Raw genomic sequence first — 21,193 nt, 5'->3', positions numbered from 1 at the left:
AGGGAAATTTATATAATTACAGGCCTATCTCAAGAAACAAGAAAAATCCCAAATAAATAACCTCATGTTAAAGCTTAAAGAACTAGAAAAAGTAGAACAAATGAAACCCAAGATCAGAAGAAGAAAGAAAATAATAAAAATCAGAGCAGAACTAAATGAAATAGAGAAAAAAAAGGCTATAGAAAAAATTAATGTGACAAAGAGCTGGTTCTTTGAAAAGATTAATGAAATTGGCTAGAAAAGAGAGAAGATACTAATTAACAAAATCAGAAATGAAAAAGGGGAAGTTATCACGGACACCACAGAAATACAAAGGATCATCCAAGAATACTATGAAGGACTATATGCCACCAAATTCAATAACCTAGAAGAAATGGACAAGTTCTTAGAAACGTACAGAAACATTCCAAGGCTGAACCATGAAGAACTGGAAAATCTAAACAGACCGATCACCAGTAACGAAATTGAATCAGTCATCCAAAACCTTCCCAAAAGCAAAAGTCCAGGACCAGATGGCTTCACTAGTGAATTCTACCAAACCTTCAAAGAGGATCTAATACCAATCCTGCTCAAACTCTTCCAAAATATTGAAGAAGAGACAGTACTGCTTAACTCATTTTATGAGGCCAACATTACCCTGATACCAAAACCTGGTAAGGACAACACAAAAAAGAAACCTACAGACCAATATCTCTGATGAATACAGATGCAAAAATCCTAAACAAAATTCTAGCAAATCGAATACAACAATGCATTAAAAAGATTATTCATCACTACCAAGTGAGGTTCATCCCCGGGGCACAAGGATGATTCAACATCCTCAAATCCATCAATGTGATATATCACATAAACAAAATAAAGGACAAAAATCATGTGATTATATCAATTGATGCAGAAAAAGCATTTGACAAGATACAACATCCATTTATGATTAAAACACTTAATAAAATAGGTTTAGAAGGAAAATACCTTAACATAATAAAGGCCATATATGACAAACCCTCAGCTAATCTCATAATTAATGGTGAAAAACTGAAGCCCTTTGCTCTAAGTTCAGGAATATGACAGGACTGTCCCCTATCACTTCTGCTTTTCAACATAGTGTTGGAAGTCCTCACCAGAGCAATCAGGCAAGAGAAAGAAATAAAAGGCATCCAACTTGGGAATGAAGAAGTTAAATTGTCACTCTTTACACATGACATGATGCTATATATAGAAAACCCTAAAGACTCCACCAAAAAGCTAGTAGAAACTATCAACGAATACAGTAAAGTTGCTGGCTACAAAATCACTGTACAAAAGTCCATTGCATTCCTATATACTAACAATGAAATCTCAGAAAAAGAAATACAAAAAACAATTCCTTTTGCAATTGCAGCAAAAAGAATAAAATACCTAGGAATAAACTTAACCAAAGATGTGAAAAACCTATATGCTGAAAACTATAAGACATTTTTAAAAGAAATTGAAGAAGACAGAAAGAAATGGAAAGACATTCCGTGCTCATGGATTGGAAGAATCAACATGGTTAAAATGGCCATATTACCCAAAGCAATATGCAGATTTAATGCAATCCCCATCAAAATCCCAATGGCGTTTTTAAAAGAAATAGAACAAAAAATCATCAGATTTGTTTGGAACCACAAAAGACCCTGAATAGCCAAAACAATCTTAAGAAAAAAGAACAGTACTGGAGGTATCACACTCCTTGACTTTAGCTTGTACTACAGGGCTACAATAATCAAAATTGCATGGTATTGGCAGAAAACCAGACACATAGACCAATAGAATAGAATTGAGAACCCAGAAATAAAACCACATAAATATGGACAGATAATTTTTGACAAAGAAGCAAAAAACATACAATGGAGAAAAGACAGCCTCTTCAATAAATGGTGCTGGGAGAATTGGATAGCCACGTGCAAAAGAATGAAACTGGACTGCTATCGGTCACCATGTACCAAAATTAATTCAAAATGGATCAAAGACTTAAGCATAACACCTGAAACAATAAACTGCATAGAAGAAAACATAGATACTAAACTTATGGACCTTGGGTTCAAAGAGTATTTTATGAATTTGACTCCAAAGGCAATGGAAGTAAAAGCTAAAATAAACGAATGGGACTATATGAAACTTAAAAGCTTCTGCACAGGAAAAGAAACCATCGACAAAATAAAGAGGCAACCATCTGAATGCAAGAAGATTTTTGCAAACAGTGCCTCCAATAAGGGGCTAATATCCAAAATATACAAGGAACTCATGCAACTCAACAACAAAAAACAAACAACCCAATTGAAAAATGGGCAGAGGACCTGAAGAGACATTTCTCCAAAGAGGACATACAAATGGCAAATAGACATATGAAAAAATGCTCAACATCACTAATCATCAGAGAAATGCAAATAAAAACCACAATGGGATATCACCTCATTGAATGGCTATCATCAACAAGACAAATAGTAACAAGTGTGGAGAGGCTGTGGAGAAAAAGGAACCCTTATACACTGTTGGTGGGAATGCAGACTGGTCCAGCCATTATGGAAGTAGTGTGGAGGTTCCTCAAAAAATTACAAATAGAATTGCCATAGGACCCAGCAATCCCTCTCCTGGGTATCTTCCCAAATAATCTGAAAACATTTATCCATAAAGACACGTATACTCCAATGTTCATTGTGGCTTTGTTTACGGTGGCCAAGACATGGAAACAACCAAAATGTCCTTTGATAGATGAATGGCTAAAGAAGTTGTGGTATAAATACACAATGGAATACTATTCGGTGGTAAGAAAAGATGAAATAGGAACATTTGTGACAACACGGATGGATCTTGAGAGTATAATGCTAAGCAAAATAAGTCAGATGGAAAAAGCAGAGAACCATATGAGTTCACTGATATGTGGTACATAAAACAAAAACAACAAAAGAACAAGACAAACAAATGAGAAACAAAAACTCATAGACACAGACAATAGTTTAGTGTTTACCAGAGGGTAGGGGGGTTGGGGGGTGGGAGATGAGGGTAAAGGGGATCAAATATATGGTGATGGAAGGAGAACTGACTCTGGGTGGTGAACACACAATGGGATTTATAGGTGATATAATACAGAATTGTACACCTGAAATCTATGTAATTTTACTAATAATTGTCACCCAATAAATTTAAAAAAATAGAAAAAAAATTTAAATGCGTTTAGTTTTTAAATTTTGTTTCATATATATATATGATTATATCCCTTGTATTTGTTATATATTTGTTATAGACATTTGCCAGTTATTCACTTATAGATTGTCCCTGGATTATTAGAAACACATATTAGAAGACATTTTCAGATTCTAATGGCATAATTCAGTTGAATGTGTTATACATTTACTGTGTGGCCTACCGAAGAATTGACAATCAAATTCAATTCTCTCCTCCTTACTCCCTTAACCACCTTTGTCCCTACCACCCTGGGGAGGTGAAGAAGAGGGGACTGAGCCCAAAGAAAGACGATAAATATGCATAATGTGGACGCGGGACACCATGGCAAGGATGACCTTTCAAGCTCCTTTCTAATGCTTCCAGTTCTGTGATTTTATCGTATGGCTGGGGAAGAACCAGGGTGGTGGGGAGAGTATATTGTTCTTAAGGATTATGGTGGTTGTCATAGTGGGGGTTGATACTTAAACAAAGAGCAACTACTTGGTTGATAATGAACAATGTTCTAATAAACTGGCTGTGGGGAAGCCACATATACACACAAACACAAATACCTAAATTTAGGTGCAATCATAGAAGGGAAATAAAATATTTTTAAAATCTTATTAAGATTTTCATTTAGTACATTTTTTGTTAACAAGCAAGTCTGTGAAGCTTGAGTCCAAGTTCTAAATAAAATATTCCTGGTTTGGGATTTTGGCTTTTAACATCTATTCACTTCATGTGATTGCAAATTAGACAAATGTATGTATCTTCGCAAGGAATATCCTCTGCCTTTCTTTTCTTTATTTTCTGCTTTAAATATATGTCCGGCATTTCTAGGAGTCTTGTTTTAGAGACACTTCATAATTTTATCTAACTGGTAGCAGTTAAATATAGGGAGAACATGAAACTTATAATCTGAACCAGAACTCTTTTGAGAGTGAAAAGGGAACTATTAATAATTATGCCAAGACAGTAGGCTTAAACTGGAATGGGGACATATGGCTACCCTAATTATAGTTCCTTGAGACTATGGGACATGCAGCTAAATACCACAATATGCATGGATCCCTATGGCTTCATAGAGCAAAGAGTGTAAGTTCAGAAAGGAAGGTAGCAGATAGTATAGTAGCCTGGAAAGGGTCTGACCTAGCTTGGTCAGAAGACTGGGTTTTATTATGTTTATTGTTGGGATGGAATTGCTGCTATTTATTTCTTCCTCATGTTTTTATACTTGTTCTTGTCAATTTTTCCTTGTTTCATTGAAGAGATTAAATTCATAGGACTTGCATTTGAGGAAGAAGGAGAAGAAAATAAGGGGTCAAAGAATGGGCTGTGAATATTATGTTACTAATGAAAACTAGAACCACGGGAGGAAGGAAAGCCTTGAGAAACTAGGAAAAGATCATTATTATATTGTTGAGTCATGAGTTTGACGGTCCATGGCTATCTATATAGGAATAACAAATAGGCAGCTTGAAGCAAAGATTTCAAGTTCAGGAAAGAAATCAGATCTAAAGCTACTAAGGATGGATCCTTAAGTTCATGAACTTTCCACCATGCACTTACACGGTGGAAAGTTCGCGAACTTAATTGTCTGCCCTTTCGTGTGTGTGTGTGTGTGTGTGTGTGTGTGTGTGTGTGTGTGTGTGTGTTTGTATTTGGATTTCTTCCACATATAGTTGACTGTTAAGTCTCTGAAAATGAATGCAGTCTTTCATTCATTTATTCATCCTTTTATTCATTAGAAATTTAGCATTGTGCTAGGTGCCAGGGATCAGTAATAAACTGATAACTGTAATAAAAAAAAAAAAGTAGATCCAAGCTGTCTTCATAGAGCTTGTGGTTCAGTGGGAGAGACGTAGACATACAGGATCCCCTGGGAGCACATGAGAACGATACCTAAGCCAGACTTTAGGAGTCAAGGAATGAGTCCGTTAGGATGAATAGAAGGTTAGCAAAATGGGGAAAAGAGGTTAAGGGTGGAGTACATAGAGTACATAGTGTGAAAGTCCTATGAGAGACTGTCTGGCATGTGTGAGAAACTGAAAGAATGTGAACTGACAACGAATATAGTTGAACAGAGAACTTTAATGAATGCCTTCCTTTAATCGGGGAATAGAGGAAAAGGAATCAGCAATGGAGCATAAGTATGGAAATTGAGAATCAGGAGAAAGTGTTGAAGGTGGAGGAGAGTCAAGAAGGAGAGGATAATTAACTGTGTTAAAAATGCATAAGGAATCAGATAGGATGAAGATTAAGGAGAGAAGCTATTGAATTGGTGATTATGTGGGTTTTAGTGATCTTAGAGATCAGTTTCATTGGTCTGAAAACCAGACTGCAGTAGATTGAGGAGAGTGAAAAGTGAATATAAAGATTTGTAGAGAAGAGAATATGAGAAGTAGGGTGATAGTTTGTGGGTAAAACAGTCAGGAAAAATATTTTAGGATGGCAAAAATACCTTATTTGAACACCTTAAGGCCATAAGGAAGGAGATGGATTCAATGGAAAGGTGGATTAAGGAAACAAGGCATTAAAGAAATAATTGATGTTGCAAGGTTCTGGGGGAATGGAGTCGAGAGCACACATAAATGGTTTAGTCTTGGAAAGGAGTCTGTCTGTGAAACATCAAAGAAAGAAAAAGATTTAGATGAAAGCTCTAGAAAGGAAAGCTGAAGGCATTTATACCAGTGGCTTTTCCTAAGTTAAGTGGGAGATAATGTCTACTGAAAGTGAAGAAACATGAGGGTACAGTTGAGGGTTTTAAAGGGGATGGCAAAGTTTAGAAATGGGGAGATGGAGTTGATTAGAAACAAGCAAAAACTTACCAAGCTTTGCAATCACAGCTGGAGTGGGTTTATTTATTTATTTTTGTCTATTTATCATAGAGCCAATTATCACAGTTTTTATTGGGAGCTTGAGGATAGAGTTGGAAAAATGAATGAATCACCCCAATAAATTAAAAAAAAAAAGTGATGGGAGGAGAACTGACTCCAGGTGGTGAACACACAATGGGATTTATAGATGATGTAATACAGAATTGTACACCTGAAAGCTATGTAATTTTACTAAGAATTGTTACCCCAATAAATTTAAAAAAAAAAAAGAAAAAAGAAAAAAAAATACGGGAAAAAAAAATGAATAAATGATTAAGCTGACCCAAAATTGGGCTTTGACAAGGCAGAAGATCAAGGTGGGAGGAATTAGGGATTTTTGTAAGAGTAAATTGACATGATGAACAGTCTTCAGTCCCAACTGTGTAATAAAGTAAGAGAAACTAGGTGCATGACTTCTTTAGAGGACAGGAAGAAACCACCGATTGTGTCGAAGGTAAACAAAAGGTTGGTGAGAGGTATAAAAGGATGAAGAGTAATATTCAGAGACAGGAAATTGTGCCATTAATATAATAAGTGGAAAAGTGAAGTGAAGCTCATTCTGAAAAAAAAAAAAAATCATACAGCAACATTTCAGATGGTAAAAACCCAAGCCGATTGGATACAGTTACATAAAGAGATCTGGCTTTAACATGGCATCCTGAAATGTCCACCATGGTATAGTGATAGACTATTTAGAGCCTTTCATAGAACTATCATAGCAGTAGATTTTAAAAATAAGATATGAGTAGTGAAGGCAAGACTGGGAGTGAAAGAGAAGGGAATAGATTTGGGTATCCACCAGCAGCTGACCAATCACTGTTGTTCTAGTTACCATTTCAACTTCTTTGGTACTTTACCCTTTTTAGTGTTATGTTTTTAAATCAAAGGAATCATCATGATTTCTGTACAAAGACTTTGTGGCACATCAAGTCTTTTTAAACTACAGCGCTGAATGTAGCTGACCCAATGACAAAGCAATTGTTTTATTTTGCCATTAGAGGGTATTCCTATCCAAACATACCCAGACTACTGATTTTTAACCTAAGTGATTTGGGGAGTCAAATTTACTTTCTTTTGAAGTAAATTTGAAATTATTGAAGCAAATTCTGGAAATGTTTAATGTTAATTTGACCATTTTAGTCTTAATTTCCTTATTTACCTTAGATTAAGGAATCTTATTTTAATTAGTTCACTTTTTAAAGCTTCCAACTCAGAAAATGTTTAAGAATAGATTTGAATCTGATAAAATACTAGTTTGTTAGATTAGTTAGACTTAAAAGTGATTCTTCTAAATAACTCCTAAGGTTAGAAAAATGTGTTCTGTGTATGTGTGTGTGCACACACACACATGTGTAAAGCAAATTTTATTTTAAATATTATATAATAATTTGGTAAGAGTATGGTTCACTTTGGACTATTCAACCCAGTTGATTATGTGCCTATGTTGTAGGGAAGTAAGTTTCCAGACTGCAGAACGCCTAATTAAACAGAACATCTCAAATGGCTCTTAAATATGCCCCTTCTCTCATATGTCACAACACTTAGAAAGAAAGAGATGTTCTCTGCTGTGGTTCAAGACTTATCTTTTAATAACTTCAAAAAAATTTGCAACCTGCTCCATCTGCTAATTTCCCCTCTCTTAAACCTCATTAATCTTATCTAAAGTGTCTTTTAAGTTCTCTTTATCTTCCTAGAAATTTTCAATACATGACTCATGAAATTTCTTCCTACCTTTTCTCTTTAATCATCTTGAAGCTTTTTAAACATCCACACTAATAGCCCTTATAACATGTATGCTGTATGCTATAGTGTTTCTTTTTTTCTTTTTTTAGGCAGAACCCCCAGTTGTGAAATGTGGAATCACTGATGGGAGAAAAATCATGGGGGTGGCTAGTGTTTCTTAACTTACCCAATTCCATTTTTTTTTTAAATTTTCATTTCTCTTAAGTTAACTATGGGATTGCCATATATGAGAATCCATCATAAATTGGAACTACTTCAGCTTTAGATTTTGAACTCTGATATTCCTCTTTCAGATCATAATTTCACTTTAGGCCACTAATATCCCATTTATCCATTTAGTAATTATTTATTGAGTGCCTATTACATGCTGAACTTTATAGTACTCCCTTTTCTTTAAAAGAGTACTATATAAAAAAGTTGGTTTTACTTTTTTTTTAAGTATTCTATATTTCCTTTATCTTCACTTCTAGTTCTTTGATACTCCACCTGTATTATTGTATTACTGTCCTGATTCTAAACTGATTTGATTTCCTACCTATAATGGGCCTCACAGTAGATCATTTCTACACCTTAACCTGCACCTTCATTTCTGACTTCTTTTCCTTAGGCTCTTTCATTATTTCCTCTGACTTTGTTCATTATTATTATTTTTTACAATCAATATTTCTTGATATTCACCTACATATTCATGCTTTCTGTTATTCTCTATTCCATCCTGCTCTTGTCTAGGGCCTCCTTTTAGTTAATTAATTTTAATTATTTAATGATGGATGTTCTATTTCTGTTTGCTGAATTATTTACTTTTTGTTCTCATTTTGGAAGGGTATTTTTGATGAGTATATAATTACAGGTTAGAAGCTATTTTCTCTTGGCATTTTAAGGACTCATTTAAGAACTGATTTGAGGCTGGAGTCTATACCTGGACCACACCTGATCTTAGGGTGTTTTAAGAGCCTAGGGGCTTCCTCACTGGCAGGTCCTAAACTATACTAATCCTTATCTCCAGCGTTGAGAAACTTCCACAACCTCCACTTATAAAGGACTTTGGCTGTTATTCTGTGTGAGATGAAAAGTCACTGCAGAGTTTGAGTAGAGGAGTGATATGCAAAATGATTTCTCTGTTTGCTGTGGTAAGAAAAGACTATAAGAAAGCAGGGAGGAACCTGGGACAACCAGTTAAGAGGCTATTGTAAAAAGAGCAGGCAAGAAATGAAGATGGCATATAATTTCTTGTTTGATTATTGAAATAACCTGCAAACTGCCTCAAATCTTGATCTACTTGAACCATTTCTCACTCCCGATGCCACAGTGATTTATTTCTAAAAATGCATGTCCAATGATGCCACTTCTCAGAGATTCCCCATTATATATCTTTAGACAAAAATTCAAATTCCTTACCAAAGAATAAAAGATCATATTCTTGCTCTGGTGCCTGCCTCTCTTTATAGCATCCTCTTTTATTCTCTTTCTGTTAGCCAACGTTATCTACTTGAAGCCAGAATCTCCTCACAGGTTATAAAACCCCTTAGGTCTCTATGCCTTGCCTATGTTTTCCTTCTTCTTGAACCATCATTCTCATCAACTCCCTTCTTGTGTCCATTTGACACCAACTCATCTTTAAAGACTCAGTTTAAGGATAAGAGAAGCTTCTCTTGGAAGAGTTTCTGAACTTTTCCTTCCCCATTCCAAGACATAAACGCATCTTTTCTGTGGATTTAGTACAATTCAATAAACATTTATGGCATCTATTCTCTGCCAAGAACAGTTTTAAGAGTTGGAGAATCACAGATGAATAAGCTGCAGTATTTGCCCTCAAAGACCTTGTTCCAGAAGAAAAGACATATAAATACATAATTGCATTATAGTGTGATAGGTGTAACAGTAGAAAAGTATGATCTTGGGAGGAGGGTGTGAGTGAAGGATTTCTAGAGGAAGAGAAATCCATGCTGGCTTTAAAGAATAAATTAGAGTTTATCAAGCAGACAAGGTGCATGGGGTAGGATGAATATCCAAGATTGAAGGAACAATATGCAATGGTATGGAGTGGCAAAACAGCAAGGTTTAAGGAAATACAGAATATTGGAGTTTGAGTATAAAGTTTAAAAGATGATTAATGGGAGATGAGCTTGAAAAGAATCAACAGGTAATCATTGAAGATCTTATTTGCAATGCATACCTCCACTGTGGTACTTATCATATTCTATTATAACCACTGGTTTTCATCTCCATGGGCTCCTTCACGGCAGGCATTGTGTCCTATTCATTAATCTTTGCATACATAGCACTTATCCACGTGTCTAAGATGTAGTAAACATTCAGTAAATGCTTATATTATTAATGTGGACTCTTTAAAACTTTTAAAAGATTATTTTACATAAGACTATTATTTGATATTTGGTAGAAATCTGTATCTATCTATCTACCTATCTATCTATTATCTATCTATCTATCTATCTATTTATCTATCTATCATTATCTATCTATTGCCTAGGTTGAATCTGGAAATTATCAGGTCCAAAACTTAAGTATAAAAATTAAATAGAAATAAAACACAATTAGAGATTCTTAGTAACTGCATTTAAATTGGATGTGCAAGGCATGACATATCCAGTGTGTAACATTTTAAAAATAAAATGTTATTCAAGTGCGTCTCAGATTTAAGTAGCTATTATTGAGAGACAAGACAAATAGTAGAATGAAATAGACATCTATGCAGCTTTGTCTAGGAAGCTGGAAGTTCTGTATACTTCTTTCCATTCACTCTTATTTCCTTCTTGTATCTCTTCCACAGCATTGGACAGCAGACGGAGACAATTTTACAGCAGAAAGGGATAAGTAGCAACAGTCTTAAGAATTCTGAAACTCAGTTGGGTAGAGCAGGTAGTCTTCTGAGTCTGTAGACTATAAGATTAGTAACCAGCTTTTCAGCCCTAATGTATTCTTGCCTCTTGTTTTCAAAAGGGCATTTCAAACCATGAGCATAAGGAGGAAATGCCATGTGCATAAGGAGGAAATGCCATGAGCATAAGGAGGAAAAGGAGACATATAACCTGGAACCAATCATAATAATCCATAGTAGTGATCTGAGAAAAATTGGAATATCTAAATCACCTACTCTTGTAAAGATTCACGGGCTAATTGACTAATTACCGATGCAGAAATAGGAAAAGAAAATGAAAAGCAGTCTTTTGATAAATACATTGCTTTGTCTTAAGTAGTTTTACACATCTTTTCAAGAAAAAAAAAATCACTTGAACTTGTTTGCCTTCTCTTATCTTTTAAAAAATACCTTTGCTAAGGAATCTGCTAACCATTATGGCTTCTCCCAACATCCTTTTCTTTCTCTTCCTTCTCCCTTAGTATCTTTTTGCTACGTATGTTGCTCCTTCAGCCACCCTTGACATTGGACTCCAACAGGAAAAGAAAAAAGAAATTTATATGAAAATACAGCCACCTTTTGAAGACCTTTTTGACACAGCAGAAGAATATATTCTTCTCCTCCTACTTGAGCCCTGGACAAAGATGGTAAAGTCAGATCAAGTTGCTTACAGACAGGTAATGTGGCACTGATAAATTGTGTGTGAGCCATTCAGGTTTACTACAAAACTGATAATAAGCAGTGTTAAGTCACAAGAGAAAAACTGAAAAAGGTCTCACACAGGCCATGGATTCAGAGTTAAGATTTGGGCACGCTCAAAATTGGGGCAGGGCAAGTATTTATTAACTTTTTTTGTTTTTTTTTTGCCAGTTTCCCTATTGTCTCCTAACAAAAGATTTAAATCGATGTAATTTTTTTGTTCTCTGTACAAATATGTCAGCAGAGCTAAATCTGAATTTTGATTTCCTGTGAATCAACAAAATATGCATGATAATATACTGGCTTTGTTCCTTCTTGCCATTTCTCAGCAGCGGCCTTAATTTTGATTAATGGAAAAAGCTCGTTTAATTTTATGCTGGATGAGTTACAGTTAATATTACACCCATGGAAAATATAAACGTTTCATATGTATTGTGGAAAGCACATTCTTTGACTTCAGTGCTGCTCATTTAAAGCACCCCCAGATGTTCATCAGGTCAGACTGCTTGATGGGATGAAAGTTTCAACACATCTTTTTTGATTCCAAAGGAAGTTGTTTGAAGCCTCAGTCTTAAAATATTTTCCCTAGTCTTATTGATGGGTGGAGGAAATTTCTTAAAATATTTATTTTGAATCGCAAATTAAAACTATCCATGGGTATTTTTTATATTAAGCTAATGCATGGACCCTGTATATGAGGTCTTTTCAGGTGGGACTGCTATCTTTGTAGTGCTATTCTTTGTTCATATCTCCTCAACAACTTCTTAGTCACTTCTTCTACAGAAAGGATCGGTTAGATAATTAAGATAAAATTAATACCAAAACTCTGTGGTTAGAGTTACCTGATTGGATTTTAACTAAAACAACCCTTATGGCTTACTAAATTCAATGACTAAAACACTTAAGTTTTCATTCCTGATTTCTCTTTGTCCGGAAAAACTAGCATTGCAACCTTTCTACCACAAAAATACACATATTACACTAGGAAAATTAGGATATCATATGAAATTAAAAACAAATTCTCTCTAGTAATTTTAAATATGATGTATGGTGTAGAAGAAAATGGACCTGAGATATGGTCCTGAGATGATATAAAAGATTTAGAATTATAACTAACTTCCCCAAACCAAAAAGTTTTGGCATTAGTAATGATTCTTATAAAAATGCAGGGGACAAACATACACTCTTTTTAATAAGAGGGAAAACAACAAATCTCTCTTAAGTCTAGAGACGTCCTTAAATTCAGCCCAGAGGACTTCTCTACAAGTCCAACTGACTGAATTACATATGCATTCGTAGACTCTTTCCCAAAAAGGATAACCAAGGAGACTACCAAAACCAGCTACTAAATACAGAAAGTTCTCAGTCAGCCAAATTCATTTTTCCCTGAAACAGAGAAATGGAGAATGATCTTGTCCTCCTGACTACATAAAACAGAGCACTACATACTCGAAGGCTGAGACCTACTATGAGGTTTAATTTGATGATTAACTCTCTTCGCTCTTGCTACAGCAATAAAACCTTTGCTCACAGACTAATAAGAATGGAGTCCGGTTATTCCTTGTTCTTCTGCGAATTATTTGGTCCTTAAAGCTAGTAGTGCCTGCCTTCATGACTATTACCCTGTTATAATGAATAGAAACTTGAAATGTGACCCAACATGTTTGCATTGTTCGTTAGTTCACAAGGGGTGTCCAGAGAGGAGAAGTGATTTTTGGTGGCACTATATATATCATTACATAGAAATGTATGTATTGTTTTATCGCATGCATTCAAAATCTGACTTTGCTGTAGCTAATATTTTTTATTGGTCTTCCTGCTCTTGCCTCTAAACTAATTTATTTTATTCGCAAGTATATTTGTTTTTTATTTTTTATTTATTTATTTATTTTGTATTTTTTTGTATTTGTTTTTTAGCCCACTGTTATTGGAAATTGTATATTCTTTCCCCACTTTTTCATAATGCACATTCTATTGATGTTGCAAGCTTTATTACTGTTATTTTATAAATCAAACCTTACCACCTTACCACCTTACCACCAGGTGGAGCTGGTAGAAGAAACTCGACAGCTAGACTCCACATACTTCAGAAAGCTTCAGGCTTTACATAAAGAGACATCTTCCAAGAAACCTGAGGTAAGGCAACTCTCTACTTAGAAAAACAAACTTTTATCCTGGGAGAATACCACTGTGTATATTGGCGGGGATGCAGGGTGGGGAGTAGGAGATCATCCATTGAGGAGACCATATATTGATAAACTAGGGAATAGGCAGTTTCATTTTTCTGGGCTTCTTTGCCTAGTATGGAACATTTTATTGTGTTACATTTTATTGACACATTTAAAAATTCAAAAAAAAAAAGCAGATAAGGTTGTACAAGGAGCCAAGCTACTCATCTGCCTCAGCTAAGAGCCTTCAAGCCACATTATATTCCTTTGAATGTTATTGGTTATTTTCCGTTTGGCAGCAACTGTGTTGTCAAGTCACAAAAGAGTTAAATTGAGTTTTCCAAACACAAAAGGAGTTGTTGTGTGACAGCAGTATGCAAAACAATTAAAAAATATATGGAAAGAATTTGGGGAAGTCAGTAAAAAGACCATAGGATTAACTAGAATATGAAAGTTCTATTTTGATTTATAAATTTGAAACTTTTGGATTGGCTAAGTAAACCATGATAGATCCATAAAGCAATAAAATTAAATGCGTATCTACATAAAAATGAGTTTAGATTCATATTTATTGACATGGAAAATTCTAAGGACCTATTACATAAAGATGTAGGGAACAAAAACACTGGTATTGTATGATCTTATTTATATAAAATATATATGTATTTCTACAAGAGAGGTATCTGGAAAGATGTTCACCAAAATGGTAAAGGTAGTCAGCTATGGGTGGTAAGGTTTCAGGTGATTTTTACTTTCTTCTTTATACCTATCTGAAATTTTTATTCTCTTACAATAAAGTTTTACAAAAACAGTAAAGTTATTTTTTAAATGTAACTGTCATGATAGTTGCCTAATTAACACAGAAGTTCTCTATTTGAGACACTACTAAGTAATATCTTAGAAAGGATACATCAACATCTATAAAGGTAGCACATTATAAAGTTGTATTATAGACTTTGTGAACTAAAATTTATAACACGCTGCATTATCCTTCTACCTATGAATAATTGATTTTGAAAATATTGGCAGTTTATCTCATGGTCTGATGTTTTTCAAAAACAAATAGGGAGATAAATTAATTATACAAGGAATTACAAATGGAAGGGTTTTTCAGAGAATAAGCCTCTCTAGCTCTTTGCCCTGTAGGGTTTATAAACTATCTGTAAAACATCAGTGGTCTTTAAAATACCCCCAAATTAACTTTTATATGAAGGAGATTATATTTAAATAATGTAATCTTTACTAGAAAAGCAACTTTCATTACTCTATAACTTTTGAAATTAAGTTATAGATAAAAGAATGTTTTATATTCATGATATATTATTTTAACTGTGTTTTTCCAGGACCCATCAGCTCTAAGTCAAGTAGTTGTTTCAATCTAGTTGTGGAGGGCGCAGCTCACAGTGGCCCATGTGGGGATTGAACCGGCAATGTTGCTGTTAAGAGCACTGCACTCTAACCAACTGAGCTAACTGGCTGCCCCTATATTCATGATATATTATTAAGAAAAAGAACCAAGTTACAAAACCAAAAATAGTTATATAGTCCTGTCTTCATTTTTAATAAACTACATATGTGTAAACATAAAAGACTATACACAAACACACACACACACACACACACACACACACACCGGGGGTGCCAAAAAAATGTATACAAGTGGGCACTTTGGTCAACATTGTTCAAGCAGTAGTTCGCCGTAGGCAGAAGTGTATGGATGCTGATGAAAACCACTTTGAACACCTCTTGTAGTTGCAGAAGTCATATGTGACTTGTATTCATCTTTTGTTATCAGTATATATTGAGTATTATGATTGTAATACAGTTTTCCTTTCTTAAAATGTGTATACATATTTTGGTACCTTCTGTATATATAAATGTTAATGATGGTTATCTCTGAATGGTAGTATGTGTATGCTTTTTGTTTCCTTCTTTTCATTGCAAAAGACATTACTTGTATACTAACAAAAATCATAAAGTTAATATTTGATTAAAAAAATATATAATAAACGTTTACTAAATGTTCCTGAAAAGAAGGGAATGGAATACAAAGGAACAGGAATGGAATGGGAAGGACTTTGATATGAGTTAGAGCCATTCTAGATTCTAGATTCTTTACCCAGTTCTACCACTGAATTGTTAAATGACATTGGCCTAATAGTTAATTTTTATCTCAGTTTCTCTATTTAAATTTGAAAAATAATGTGTTGTGTTTAAGAGATTTTTATGAAAAGTATTATTTCACTAGGAAAGTACTTGTGAAATTGGAACTGGTAGTTCACCACTTCCTGATGTCTCTAAACAAACAGAATACTGGAATAATGTTCCTGCAGAATATAAGCATTTTAATTTTAATGATCTGCTGAACAACAAACTGGAGTTTGAACATTTCCGTCAGTTTCTTGAGGCTCATTCTTCAAGGTAAGGAACAAAACCATTGTAAAATGTATTTGTCTCTTAAAACATTTTTTCTAAGTTACTTATTTTTTTAACCTACTTATTTTGATTCAACATATTATAACAGTAATTTGGTTCTAGATTGTACTCATGTCAGTAAAAAGAGAATGAGCATAATTATCTGAAATCTATATGGATAACTTTTTGTGGGGAGTGCATATTTGTAATAGCAATCTCCAAAATGTTATTTTAAGTAGTTAAACAGTATTTGTTGATACATTTAGCATTGGATAAGTTAAAACACAAGTATATTTTTATTCTTTTCCCTTTCTGCTGGTTTTTTGCCTTTTGCATATTTCTAGACAGGTGCTTCAATTACTATTTCTGAGTACTGACTCTTTTATATTTCACTAAGCTATTGAAATTAGCATAATATTTTGTAATTTTTATCACAAATGAAACAGTTTTGCACAGAATCTTAGAACCTTATTACATATTTATCTAATGTAAACTGAAGCATTGATCATTTTTTTCCAATAATTTTCTCTCAAGTTAGCAGAAACTAGTTAGATGTGGGAGCCTAATTTCACACACATAATTTCCCTTCTTCGTGATGAGGATTATTCTAAATTTAGCATCTGCCAAATAGACATGCAATATGTGGAAATGTTCCCATATCTGAAACTAATAGTACTACTCCATCTTTAATGGAAGAACTCTGAGACCCTACCAACAATGGTGATAGATTCTTTTCTGATCCCAGGACTCCTGGTGTTCATTCATATATTTAGCCAGGATGAGACACAATATTATACTCACTAGTTCCATGATCTAATCAGTTGTGCTAACTAGTCAAGACAACACCTTTCTAAGTTCTGTCAAAATAACAACTTTGGTGTTTAGTAGAAGTGAGAGAAATAAATAAGGGTTGTACTTTGTTTTTGTTTTCATTTTAGCATGGACCTTATGTGCTGGACAGACATTGAACAGCTCCGAAGAATAACTCACGGAGATCGAAAGCAAAGGGAGGCAAAATCGATATATATTAAAAACAAATACCTAAATAAAAAATATTTCTTTGGACCCAACAGTCCAGCTTCTCTGAGTCAGCAGGGCCAGGTATCAACATGCAAACATATTTTCTATATTGAAGTATGAAAACCAGTAATTTATTTCTTTTTGCCAACAATCTGAAAGTCATCTTTTTTCCTTTTGCTTTTATGACTTTATGTTAGACACTTTTGATATCTCATTTTTTTTAGGTATTCACAAGTGTCTATAAATTAAATGTCTTTAAATTTCACTCAAGTATTCCATATTAAAATGTGTTATTTTAAAAATTAATTTATAGAATAAAAAAACTTTTATTCATCCACTCATCTATTCATTCAGCAAATATGAGTAACTGTGATATGCAAGACACGTTCTAGACATTCAGGATAAGTGGTGAGGAAAGCAGACTAAGTCCTTTCCACAAGCAGGAAAACAGCTACTAAGCTTTATCTTTGCCTCTCTTCTGTTCTTCTCTTAACTGATATTACTCCAAACATAGCTGATCTTTGAAAAATCCTGTTTGCCATTGTATTGTCCCCCCAAAACTATTTTCATTGACCAAGAACATAGGTTTGGACATTTTGTTGGGCCAAAGTCATATGGCCTTAATCACAACTTATTAATAACCATGGTTCATTATTTATAGCAAAAATGTCAGATTGGGATTCAGCAGTGGGTTTGAGCGTTCACCTAATGCTTTGATCACATGAAATATGGCTTCATTTTTAATGCTTTTAAAAAAGAGAATGAAGTGTTAATTTATTTGGTTTGAAGTTTGTAGTACAACATTGCTACCTAGAGATCAAATGGTAGCATTTGATTTTTTTATATTGGTAATTTAAATGGATGCATATTCTGATGGTATACATTTATAAAATTCAAATCTCAGGTTAACGCTAAATCAGTAAATTAAAGAAAAACTCAGAAGTGTTAGTAAGTCGGGCCTACCAAATTCAAAAGCTAGATCTTTGGAGAGGGGAATAAACAAAAGACCTTGCAAGTAAGAGGAAGCAGCAGTTGTAGAATTAAGCAACTTTGACAAAAATGCCTTGCCATTAGTTCCCTGAGACACAAATCAGGGATGTGTTAGCAAAAGGGGTCAGGTATCTCAATAAGCACAAGCATGAAATAAACACATGAGAAGCATTTGTTTTCTATTTGGCTTGTGCTACATTGCATGAGGTTTCATGGTATCTGATGCTACTGTGTGAACCTACCATATTGTAACATGCTGAGAATTTAAAATTCAGTGGAAAAAGTCACCCATTGCTATCACAGCAAATGGTTGTACTTACTACAAAGGTATTTTCCCAATGAACCTTCTCCCTCATCTTTGTCTTTACTTTTATTTTTGTTTACTTATTTTATACTTAAGGATATTTGCATCACGTGACGTTTTATATAAATGATGCTAGTTCTAATTTCAGTTGCATGGCCAATTTGCTCTCTTTTTGAATTTAAAATTACATTTATTTGTCTTTTTTTAAAATTAAAGTTTATCGGGGTGACAATCATTAGTAAAGTTACATAGATTTCAGGTGTACAATTCTGTATTACATCATCTATATATCACGTCTTGTGTTCACCACCCAGAGTCAGTTCTCTTTCCATCACCATATATTTGATCCCCTTTACCTTTCTTTGTCTTTTTGAAAAGATTTTTATTAAAATATAGTTAACATACAGTATTATATTAGTTTCAGGTGTACACAGTAGTTATTCAACATTTATATAACTAAAGAAGTGATCACCATGGTAAGTCCAGCAACCATCTGACACTGTACTACGCTATCACAATATTATTGACTATATTCCCCTGCTGTACATTACATCCCCATGACTGATTTGTTCAATTTGCTCTTTGATTAGCAAAGTGGTCTTAGCTCTTTTTCTTTTTTTATACAAAAACAGTATTATTGCTAATATTATTTGATTAATATTGAAGTATGGCTAAGAGAACCCTCAGGGTTTCTCTTTTGTTTTTATGTAAAACAGTATTATTAGTAGGATTTGCTTAATCTTATTAATCAGAGGAGAGCTAAGAAGAAGGTAATTTTTCCAATGAGCAGTACAAAAATTTCGAGTGGTACACAAAAACAGATAGGAAAGGGAATGATTTATAGCAAGAAATAGCCATTAGTAGCTTGTTGAAGCCAATAATACAGAAGCAAGATTTGGGTCACAAAGAAATTGTGTTTTATAAAATGTGCTACCTGTGCAAATCAGAGACTATTGTCTATATAACCTGGCCTTTTTCTGCTTCCTGCTGCCTCTATATTCTTCTTAGAAGTTGTTGGAACAGCCCTGCTTTGCTACCACTGCCATCATCCCACCATTGATAACCCAATATTTGTTGGTATTACACGTTTATAATGCCTGAATTAAGGTTGTCTCTCAACTAATGCCTCATTTTTGTCATACACAAAAGAAAATGATTTCTCAAACAAGTCAATTTGACTAGAATCACAGATTCATATATTAGAGCTAGAAGAGAACTTAGAAAACTAATACACTAATGCCCTCATTTTACACTTGAAGATACTGAGGCCATGAGGTGGGGGGGGGGGGTGAGAAACGGCATTGATTGTGGTCTCACAGGATAAAAAGCTCATTCCTATGTTCTTTGAACTATATCATAAGCAAAAATCATATATCCAAAACAACCATTACATAAACCACAATTCTCTGTTTGATGTTAGAGGAGTTACCTGTCTTTACTATATACAATATAGCAAGGAGATATTTTATAGAAAATGAAAATTGTGCCATCTGTCAGGTGCTCAGCAAACAGTTTGGGGGTGATTGAATAAATTAATGACTGTTAGTGTTTCTTTACCAAAACAGAAGTTTGTAATTTCTGTGTCATTTTTATTTTCTTAGATAATGGATTTAAGTGGTGGCTGGGGGAAGTATCTCCATGAGCAGCTTGATGCAGCCGTGCTAATTGAAATTCAGAAGCATGTCCTAAATAAGCTAGAAAATGTGTGGTTGCCATTGTTTCTTGCAAGTGAACAGTTTGCAGGACGTCAAAAGATAAAGGTACGTAAATTAGTACTATCATCTTTGGATAACAGTTGACAGTACTTCTCAAGACATTAAATATACATGCATATTGACCCAGCCATTGTACTTCTGTGGCCTCATGGTTAAGAGTGTGGACTCAGACTTCCCAAGTTTTAATCTCAATACTGCCATATATTAATTGTATAACTTTAAGTCCCATAACCTTAGTTTTCTCATTTGAAAAAAATCGGATTAATAAGACTAATTGCTCCATAAGATTATTGTGAAGATTAAATAAAATGATGTATATTTAGTTTATTTGATGTGTGGCCCACAACAAACACTCAACTATCTATTAATAAGTTTCCTATTTTTTATATTGTTATTATTAAGTTCTTACACAGATAGCCAAGGATGTACAAGGAACAATAGTTAAATGAATTATGATAATTCCATACTATGGAAAACTGCAGAGTTCCATATAAAATGAGCTTATAAAAATGAGATTAAAATATAAATAGAAATTTCTACAGGTACTGATATGAAGATGTTACTTGTGAGTGAAACAATCAAGATGCAGAACAATATATAGAAGATAATTTTATTATATGTACTTTTATCTCTCTTTTTTCTTCCTTTCTTTTATCTATCATCTATCTATCTATCTATCTATCTATCTATCTATCTATCTATCTATCTATCTATCATCTTTATCTTTATGTTTATGTAAAAAGATCTAAAAAGATCTGCCTCTTGGGAATGGGCCTGGGGAGTAAGAAGGATTTTTACTTTTACTTTGTAAAGTGGGGTGGGTTTTTTTTTCCCCTTTGTTTTGTTTTTATTTTATAAGAAGCATGTATTACTTTGATAATTTAAAATGCCATTATCACACCTAAAAACAGGCAAACTTGATCTTTACAAAAATAACACAAGGGGCAGAGAGCATGTAATGCTGGACTTGAGTATGCAAAGCACATTAGTAATGACGAGGAATAAACTTAACAATCAGCCTTCTGTATTCATTTTATCAAACACTTTGAGGCTTACTTATCTGGACATATCCTTACTCTGGTGAGCACCTTAAGTTATGGAAAACACAGTATAGCTGGGAACATAGAATTTATAGTCTGGAGAAGAGCTGATTTGTCTTAGGCAAAAAGTTCATGGAAATAAGCTTTGGGACAACTCAAATT

At 34.0% G+C, this 21,193-nt stretch overlaps 1 protein-coding gene across 1 annotated transcript in view; it reads left to right on the top strand.

Moving 5' to 3' along the window:
* Positions 1–21,193, top strand: part of RGS22 (regulator of G protein signaling 22) — a 221,852-nt gene that overhangs the window by 159,495 nt on the left and 41,164 nt on the right. The window contains exons 18-22 of the mRNA XM_033125712.1: positions 11,163–11,357; positions 13,423–13,515; positions 15,796–15,968; positions 16,901–17,063; positions 19,878–20,036. Of these exons, the coding sequence (XP_032981603.1) occupies positions 11,163–11,357; positions 13,423–13,515; positions 15,796–15,968; positions 16,901–17,063; positions 19,878–20,036 (783 nt within the window). The remainder of the gene's footprint in view (positions 1–11,162; positions 11,358–13,422; positions 13,516–15,795; positions 15,969–16,900; positions 17,064–19,877; positions 20,037–21,193) is intronic.

Source organism: Rhinolophus ferrumequinum, chromosome 14 (genome assembly GCF_004115265.2).
Source record: "Rhinolophus ferrumequinum isolate MPI-CBG mRhiFer1 chromosome 14, mRhiFer1_v1.p, whole genome shotgun sequence".
NCBI classification, from domain to species: Eukaryota; Metazoa; Chordata; class Mammalia; order Chiroptera; family Rhinolophidae; genus Rhinolophus; species Rhinolophus ferrumequinum.
The sequence above is the reverse complement of the archived record's forward strand: the minus strand, read 5'-3'. Positions and strand labels throughout refer to the sequence as shown.